Source organism: Phlebotomus papatasi, chromosome 3 (genome assembly GCF_024763615.1).
Source record: "Phlebotomus papatasi isolate M1 chromosome 3, Ppap_2.1, whole genome shotgun sequence".
Lineage (NCBI taxonomy): Eukaryota > Metazoa > Arthropoda > Insecta > Diptera > Psychodidae > Phlebotomus > Phlebotomus papatasi.
The window spans coordinates 35,784,071-35,794,191 of NC_077224.1; the positions used below are offsets into that span (position 1 = coordinate 35,784,071).

Consider the following 10,121-nt stretch of genomic DNA (forward strand, 5'->3'; position numbering starts at 1 on the left):
CTAAAATATTTTTATGGGATAAAATATTTTAGTAAAATTGCATTCTTTTATTGGCAAGAACTATAAAGCATTTAAAGCTTTTTAAGCTCTAGCGAATCAGAGAACAGACGATAGGGGAGACTGGGGCAAAAAGTCACAAAACGGGTATTTTATTTTCTTACAAGCTACTCGAGCGCTTCAAATAATTTCTAATTAGCGCAGTTTTACAGGAAATTTACCGCTCTACAACTTTGTGAAAGTAATTTCCTCTATTTTGTAAGGAAATACGTTTATCGAGCCGTTTTCTAAAGGGTAATTTTGTGACTATTCTCAAAAATGCTGGGGCAAATAGTACCAGACATTGGGTATTATCATATTTTGATTCGCTTCATTACGGGCTTCCGTAAATTTGAAAAAATACATAGAGGACATATTTTCATAGAAAATTTATTCATCTACACCTTTGTAAAACACTGTTTTCTCTGCGAGAAAACGAGAAAAGCGCTTTTCAAGCTATTTTAGAAAAAAAAAAACACACACAAAAGACTGCAAATCGTTTGACCAATGCAAACAACAAGCAGCGAGACATGATAATGACGTTTCTTTTCGCCGTGAGATATCAAAAATTGCTTCGCTTTTTGTTACTTTTTGCTCTATACCTTTTGTTACTTTTTACCCCAAGTGGCCATTTTTAATAAAAGGATTTCTGGAGAAAAGAACTTTTGTGAAATTCTAAAATAGAAATAGCGGATTCGTTTTCAAAAAATCCAAATTATTTAGAAAATATTCACCAGTGCATCAATTTTGGAAAATAAGTAGGTAATAATTGTTATCTTCTGCAAGGAAAATATTTCAAAAATAGGGCTAAAAATTTCGATATTTTTTATTTTTTAAATTCCTTGTTCGAATTCTTAAGAAACTTAAGACATTAAAGAAGGTTTATGGCGGCTATCTATAGAAAAAAATTTGAGCCGCTATCTTTTTTTACTTTGGAAGATATTGAATTTTGAATTTTTCGATTTGTGACTTTTTGCCCCAGTCTCCCCTACTGAAATATATTATGGGAGGGATTAATTTTCTTTTTTACTAAAATTGCATTCTCCAGTTGGCTAAAACTTAAAAGCATTTAAAGCTTTCTAAGCTCTGGCCAATCATAAAACCATAGTTCTTAAATATTTTATGTTATTAAACATTTTAGTAGAATTCGGTTCACTGATTGGCTAGAGCTTAAAAAAATTAAAATTTTTAAAATCTACTACCAATGTAGTCAAAACATTTAACATTTACCAATGTCATAACGTTTATACTACGTATCAACGACTACTGTATATGTACCTGTATATGTGATAATATGAAGGAGCCGTTGTACGTATAAATGTTATGACATGAGAAAAAAACAAAATTGAGAACAAATAGAATTAAGCTTAAAGGTGTCTGCACATTATGAAAATTTTTGACAAAAATATGGGTTTTTAAAGAAAATTTGTCTAATGTGTAGGTAATTTCTTTAAAAAATCATATCCAATTCAAGGTAATTTCCATCAAAAATTTTTGAAAGAAATTACCCGCTACACATTGGAACAAAATTCATCAAAGTCATTTTGGACAGAATTAAACTACTACTACTAGTTAATAAAGTTAACTTCACTTTTTCCTAAAATTGGCGATAAGCGATTACTCCACTCTAGTGTGTAAACCAATACACAAATTTTTTAACGATTTGATCTTAAAAATTTAAGGGCCTTGACAGACATGAGAATTAGCCGAGAGACGGCTTAGCGTAATTATATTAGAAAAAATGGTTAAACTACATTTCCATCATTTTCCACTAAGTCTTTTCTCGGCTTAAGTCGTAAGTGTGTCTAGGGCATAAGCACGGTCTAGGGCATGGTAGAATCTATCAATGCCGATCAGTGATCTGGCATGCAAGGGAAGCGAGTTGAACAAGACAACCCTGTCGACAAAGATAATCCGCGATAGCTAGTGTGAGCTCTCGACACCAGGACTTCCCGCACCCTGGTCGAGGCCACAGGAATCAGAAGTACGGTTAAGTAAAGGTGTCTACACATTGGAGCTGATTCCATTAACTCTTTCGCGTCATTAGGGTCATATATGACCCGGGGAAAAAACAATTTCTTTTGACTATTTACATTAATTGAAATCTATCGGTTTGTGCACGACATCATAATAGAAGGATGTAAGATTCTTGGCTAATTTTCTCAAGACTCCAGATATTCAGGAAAAGAAAATATTTGAGATCAAAAATCACGAATTTCGAACTTTGTGAAATGACTTTTCTTTTTCAAAATTTTTTATATTCATTTATTTTTTTCAGCAAAAAGTTCTTTAGAAATACAAAATAGAATATCCAAAGATTGTATATTGCATATTTTGATATAATAAATTACTCTCAATTTTCCAGAAAAGCGTGTAGAATTTTCCGGGTCATATATGACCCTATAGTCCCCAAGGGTAACAGTGTTTTCGTCCCAAACCTGCAGCGAAATGTAGTTGGGACATTGTTTTTCTTTGTGAAATGCAGGTGGGACATCTTGCTCCTGGACATTTCATCTTATATCTGATGAATGCTAACATATTTTGCAATATTTTAGAGTATTCTGCAAGCGTCTCATATTGTGCAATTGTATTGTGTGTGAATAAATATGTGGATAAGTTTATTTTTGCCAAATACCACTCAAAATATTGTGACAGTGACTGTTCAAGGGATTACCAGGAAGATTCCTTGAACACCAGGAGTACAGTGTTCATCAAGACAATCCAGTTTGCCATGGTTTTGGCCAAATTAGTAACTTCAAGCAAAAAAAACTCTTAAGAAGCCCGTGATATAGATTTTGAAAATGGTAAATACACTTCCCTTGAGGACAACAGGGTCATATATGACCCGGGGTTTTTCCGAGTTTTCACGCAATGGAAAATTTTTTCCTCTCTGAACTATTATATTTGATCATAAAGCATTAGGAAAAACTCAATTTTGCATGAATTCATCTGCTGAATAAAAGTGGGACGCGAAAGAGTTAAGGATTACAGTAGACTCTCTCAAATTCGGGCATATGAGACCGAAATGTCAGCCGAATTAGACAGAAATTCGGGCGACAAACTTTTTGAAATGCAACGATTTTTTATTCATATGCATATAGATATTGAGTTTACACACTCATATATGACGTAAATTGCATGAAAATCCCTCAATAATGCAAAATAACATCAAAACTAGGACAAACCATGCCAAATTTGAGCATATTTGATTAATTTGATAATCATAATCACACTTGAAAAATGACAACAAACTTTTTTCAAATGTAACCGCTGCCCGAATTAAAAAGTAGCCCGATCTTAAAAGAGCCGAATTAGCGAGAGTCTACTGTAATGGGAAAATTGCGATTTCTGTATAAGTGGCAAAAAGTGGGGCACTGGCGAGAAGTGGTGATTCCACCCTAGAGAAATTTATATATTGAAGGAAATTCCTTACACTTGTTTAGGAAAAACTCTTCAATATGGACATACATTTCTCTAGTGTGTAGATGCCATTAGGGATCGTTTCCTCATATTAATTTTATGAAACAGTTTAAATCGATCTGTGCGAAACATGCAATGTCTGTGCGCAACATAATTCACTGAGAGCTGTATCTCGTGAGTGAGTTTCATCATTCTGTAAAGCGCTTTTTAAATTAAAAATCGGACATTGTGATGTAATTAAAGGACTTCAAATATTCTTAGATATTTAATCTTTGAGTTACGAATAAAATATTATAAAATAACTAAAGATTCGGTTCTCTGATTCAGCTTGAAGTATTATTAATTTCAGCTTGAAAACACTTACCAAAGGTCTAGTAAGTATTTATTATTTATTTTTTATGAGACTTTTAAGAGAAAATATCTGTCATTATTCAAAAGATAATTTTATGGAAAATAAATTTCTTGATGAAAAATTATCCGATTGACTGCTAAAGAAAGTGCACAAAAGACTGAAAAGTACTATAAATTGTGATAAAAGGGAAATAGATCTCACCTAAGATAATTTCTTGCAGCCTTAGCAGCTCCTTTATTAAGAGGTCTCAGAGCACAGACATGGTCCCCGTGGAGTCCCCAACATCGACCACCTCTCTTATATCGTCAAGTAGCACCATTACGTCCACCGTCAGTGAGCTCTCCTCCACTTCCCATGGTCAACACGAGACCGAGGATGTCACGCCACCGTCAACGGACTCGTCAACTGTTGATGATGAGTTCAAGAAGCGTCGACGAAAATTACATTTCCCATCATTCGGACGAAAGTCCTCCAAGAATAAATCCGCCTCTTTCACACACTAATAATCACACTGCAAGTAACTTGAGTTTGTGTTTTTCCGTACGGAGCAATCCCTTCTGAACTCTTCTTCCAAGCGCCACTCTTGTGATTCCTGAAAAATAATGAAAAGAAATAACGTTTAAAAAAAAGAAACAAAAAAAAATAAAGTGAGAAAGAGTGTTTAGAGTAGAAAAAAAAGAAACAGTGGAAATAAAATGCAATAAAGTAAACCTCTCGTATGGGAGGTTGCAGAACCAATGTCAATTACAAAATAAATTGATGATAGAAAGAAGAAAAGAAAGAAAAAATCACAGGAAAAAGCAAATCAATGCGAATTATTGAATGGTCACGCGCAAAAAGTGATTTTATAAAGCGATGTTGGAGGCAATAAGGAAAGAAAAATGCATGTGGTAATATTGCAAAAACGACAAAAAAAATCATAATTTAAAGAAGAAAAATTGTAAAACAACGATTACTAAAAAAAAATGCCTCAAAGGAGAGTATTTTTACCTTTTTAATACTTATATATTTATTTTGCCGATGAAAAATAGTTTATAATTTACAGAAAGAAAAATGACACATGGATAGTAAAAAGATTTATTTAAAATTGTAATTTAAAAAAAAATGGGTAAACAGTGAATTTTTTTAAGCTTTAAGGGGTAATCAATATCACTTAATCTTAGATACTTAATTTTATTCTCCCCCCCCTCCTCCCAGTTAATCTTAGCACATGGTCTCTATATAGTTTTCGACAATTTGCACAGTAAATTTTATTAATATTTTTATTTGTGATAATTTGTAGTTGCAAACTCCCTCAAAAGAGAAAATCAAATTATCCATTCCCTGTCTTTGCAACACTTTAATAAAATTTATTCAACGTAACATTTTTTTTTAGAGAAAATTTATATAATTGAATTTTAGAGTGAAAAAGGAGGAATGAGAGATTTTTTTTGTACGAGAAGTTAGTAAACTTTTGAAGACATTGGCGACTATTCTATTGGTTTATATATGACCTCTAACTTAATCTTGCTTATTTTTATTACTATATTATCTTGTTAACAAGACAGAAAAAAATACAAATGAAGAAAAAAAATCTCCCAAATTTTTGTATAGACTTGCCAAAATTTATACGATGAAAAGGAATCTGTAGACTTCCTCTTTGTAGATAGAATAAATTTTTTTTGCACATAAGGAGAAAGAATGTTATTATAAATAAAATATGGTGCTGCAAATTTTATGAAAAACAGTAAATAAATATTTGAGAATTTCCTTAAAAAAAAAAAAAACAGACAAAATCTTTCACTGAACCATTTCGCAAGACATATACCCTTTCCCCATTGCAACTGTGAAATTGATGAAAATAAAGTCATAGCCGAAAAGTCAGGTAAAATGTATATTACGTCATTTGCGCATTTCAGTGATCACAGAAAAATTTACGCTCAGTACAGTAGCGAGGAGAATTACACAGACACTTGGGGACTTTAACGTGTTCTTAAACATGCATGAATCGCATGAATTATACCTTAATTTTCGGTATTATTCGTCCAAAAGGAGTAATTTTTGACTCTTAAAGTTAATTTGTTAAATTTGAAGTAGGGTAAGTGTACCAAATTCCGGCCAGTTTGAAATTCCGGCCACTTTTTTTGTTCCTCAAATTCCCATGAATTTTTAGTTTTTGCATATTCTAGAGATTATACAATGCAAAAAATAACAAAAAATGTCGGTTCGATGAATGAGATGATGTAAAAAAGACTCCATGAATTCCGGAAGGGCAAAGGAACAATGAGAATGTTGACAAAGGTGGCCGAAATAGGCCACCAAAGCTATATCAGTATTTTAATTAATTTTAAAATGTATACATTTAAAACTTAAGATTTTGGCGCTTACATGCAAATATACCGAAATTTGGCACACTTACCCTAAATAAGTAATAAAAAGCTCGACTTGTCCTACAAAAATTGGGAAAGCCCTGAGAAAAAGCATTAACACCGTTTGGTTCTGGAGGTTTTGTCACCGACGCTAAGACGGCGGTGGACGCAAACTTTGCTTTCTGACAAATCTCTATAAATGCTCAAAAGCATTGTATTTTAATAAAATAAATAATAAAAATTGGTTGAAATAAAATTTTAAAACGATATACCTGAGGCTAGTATTCATTTTAAAGTGTATTTTTTTAATTTTAAATAACTGAAATTATATCATTTTGAATTATTCAGAGATAAAAGGCCGGGCACAAAATTGGTTTAAATAAACTTAAATAGCACAAATATGCTATTTAAGTCTTTAAACCCATATTTAAGGGCGAAGTCAGGTTTTTTTCACTAAATAAATCAGTATCTTTTATATAGAATTTGCAGTCAAAGAAAGCCAAAGAGCCTCTATGGTTTAGTTTCTCTCAATCTGTCTGCCCATTCTCTCTGTAAGTAAACATACCTTCCTTTTCATTTAGTGATTTACGTGCATCACAGAGGGTCACGGGATTATGTACATTTTCGGCAGGGGCCTCTCGCCATTTCATTTTTCCATACGTTTTTGCATAGAGGCACTGAAGACTAATGGCAAGATTTTCCTAAAGAGAATTGACTTATTAGTCTGATATAGTTCGAAATCGTGCATTAAAAGCTATCTACGTGTTTCAGAATACGTTCAGAAATACGTGTCGGAGAAATAATACAAGAACTACGAGCAAATTTGTTTAAGTCTCGGTGCAATATCTGCAAAATTTTTACAAGAAAAGTGAAAAATACCTTCACTTTTTATTGAGGCTTGATAGGACCCTGATTTTCAGAATCGAAAAAAGCCGCACGAAAAGGTTTTATGCACCCAGAAAATTTGCATACACTCAGGAGATTTCTCGTGAATAAGCTACAGGAACGCCCTAACATGCATGATTTTCAGAGGACAATGAGCAAAAATGTATGGGACTTGGCGCATTTTATAGGTAATGATAAAGGATGGAAAACTGCAGAGACTCTGGACGGTATTCGCTGGGAGTCCTTGTAAAAACGCCTTTATCCTTTCGAAAAAAAAAAACTATTTTCTGATCGAATTACTCAAGATCGGCTGAACCGATTGTGATGAAATTCGGAATGGGGTAAGTGTATGACTTAAATTATTTATCCTTGGATACTACCCTTTTCTCCCACCCCTTCTTCCAGGAGCCCCCATACAAAATGTGGACATTTTTCATTATAACCCTTCTCTGAGAAAAAATAGAAAGCTGAAACTCGGCATGGGATCAAGGTTTATGAAAGGCTCTTTAGCCATGTTTATAAACTTCTCTCCCCTTCACTCCTTCTTGTAGCCCCCATACAAAATAATGACTTTTTCACTATAACTCCTCTGTGAAAAGAAGTAGAAAAAAGAAACTTCGCATAGGATCAAAGGTAATGGAAGGCTCTTCAACCGTGTATATATACGTTTCCCTTCACCACTCGTTCCAGCAGTCCCCATACAAAATGAGAACTTTTTCCACTATAACTCCTCTCTGAGAAAAAGTAGAAAAATGAAACTCGGCATGGGAACAAAGTTTATGGAGAGCCATTTAACCATATAAAACCTGTTTACGATTCCAAAAGAAAGTAAATAAATGAATAAATCACAGTTACAAAAATAAGTCAAGATGTGTAATGATTCTATTGAAATTGATGAATATATTTCTATAACTATTCTATAGAGAGAATTCTATAATATATGAAATCTCTCTATAACACATTAAAAATATCCAGAAAATGTAAAGGGATCGCTCGAAAACGCTTCCTGCGATTTTTATTTCTTCATTTTTGGATATATTTTAGTTTAGAGACTACCCACGTGGTCATTCGTCCTTATGCGAAAATACTGTTGAATCATTCCTAATAAAGATTTTTCTGGGTCAGAGATTAAAAAGGCTCTGGAGCCCATATTTCTCAATCGAATGGGTTCATGTTTGGGCTCGTTGGAAAGGTTTTTGGAATATTACTCCTGAGAAGTGTTTTGGGTGATTTAAAACTCGGTTGTGAACCAGTAATGAACAGATAAGTAATTTTTGTTTGAAAATCAATTCCCTTAATCTTAAAAATGTGGGGGATCTTTTAAGTGATTTATGAATCGGTTCAAATCAATGCGAAAGTACTTTTGTGATATAGCACCTAAGTCACGAGTACGAGCACTTCGCAAAGCAGCCTGGGATGCTTTGCCACCCTTTTTTTGAATAGGGAGAAGACTTTAAAATGTATATTAGCGATGTTGACATGTGAATCGTCTAAATACTTTAATAACTAGTGTGATACCAGGATTAAATTGGCGACAATTTATAAAAAAAAAAACAAAACAAAATATTATTATACAAAGAAAAACAAATAAGCAGTGAAAATTAAATTTGGTGACTGGAAAATTAAATTCAGTCAGTAAAAAAATAAATCTGTTCAGTGAAATACTAAATAATAAATACTTTCTTTTGTTAAACGTTTTGCATATGTCTACCCCTCTCTCTTGCATTCTTCCTCTCCGTCGAACATCACGACAATTCAATTTAGTTCAATCCAATTTGAGTGTGGAAAAATGGAATAGACATATGCAAAATCTTTGAGAGAAAAAGATGTAAATTATCATTTCATGAAACTTTCTTAATCTAGGAAGGTGTGTTTAAGCCATTACTGTCTAAATTCAATTTTCTTTTTAATGGCTCCGGCATACCTTTTCGATCAGGAAAAATTCATGAAGTCTAAATTCGAATCTCTTTCTTTCTCACATGTTTTGCAAATGACTGTCTCATTCTTTCGCATACCAAATTCGATTGAGCTAAATTGAATTTGGAGTGATGTATAAAAGAAGAAGAGTGCAAGAAAATGATATAGGCATATGCAAAGCATGTGAGAATGAAAGAGATTTGAATTTCTACTTCATGAAATTTTCCCAATCAAAAAGGTGGGTCAGAGCCACAATGGCTTGACACCTTTTAGATCAGGCAACTTTCATGAAATCGAAATTCAAATCCCTTTCTTTCTGAATACTTTTGCATAAGTCTGTTCCACTCTTTCGTACTCTTCTTCTTCTTTTAAACATCACTACAAATTCAATTTAGTTCAATCTAATTTGTTGTCTGAAAGATTGGGATAGACATATTCAATATGTTTGAAAACGAAAGGGATGTGAATTTTGATTTCATGAAATTTTTCTGATCTAAAAGGTGAGCCGGAAGCTTAAATAATTCAATATTCTACTAATCAAATTTAATCTTTTACTGCCCATTCTTTTTTTGTTTGTCAAAATCAACGCCAAAAAGAGATCGAAAAATGGGAAAAAATGTATATTATATCTACTTATACAATTTATCCTCTTTCGATGTAGAGGGAAGTGGGGCACCTTTGAAATTGGAATTTTTCACCTATTTTTAATTAAAATTGAGCCTTATCGTGATATAATTTGACTGCACAAACAGATTGAGAAGCTAAATTACATTATGATATAGTTTAGTTCCACTTAAACATACATAGGAGAAAAGTCTCAATTTCAAAGGTGCCCCACTTCCCCTTATAGCTTCACAACTCATCTATACTGACATTCTCCTGCAGTGAATCCTTCCGCCTTGAAAGAAACTTTTGGGAATTTCATTCAAAAACCATTTTTGGCATGAATTTGAAAAAGATATATTATTCTTCTAGTAAATTATCTTGCCAAAAATCATTTTTTTTTTTTTGCAAAAGAGGACTTTTTGTTTTCCTTCCGGGAACTTTTGGACTTTTATGAAAGCTCTTTAGGTGGTATTAAAAGAATTTTCATGACTGTAGTAAATATTCCAGAAGAGATGGAGAGTTTGTGAGGAGAGTGAGAGAGAAGAATAAAAAAGATT

At 32.9% G+C, this 10,121-nt stretch overlaps 1 protein-coding gene across 4 annotated transcripts in view; it reads left to right on the top strand.

Annotated features, from left to right (window-relative positions):
- LOC129805463 (stromal interaction molecule homolog) overlaps positions 1-5,383 on the top strand; it is a 53,925-nt gene extending 48,542 nt beyond the window's left edge. For all 4 annotated transcript variants that reach the window (XM_055853386.1, XM_055853384.1, XM_055853385.1 and 1 more), the window contains one exon: positions 4,029-5,383. In XM_055853386.1, coding sequence (XP_055709361.1) covers positions 4,029-4,311 — 283 coding nt within the window. In that variant the 3' untranslated portion in view covers positions 4,312-5,383. The remainder of the gene's footprint in view (positions 1-4,028) is intronic.
- The last annotated feature ends 4,738 nt before the right edge of the window (positions 5,384-10,121 follow it).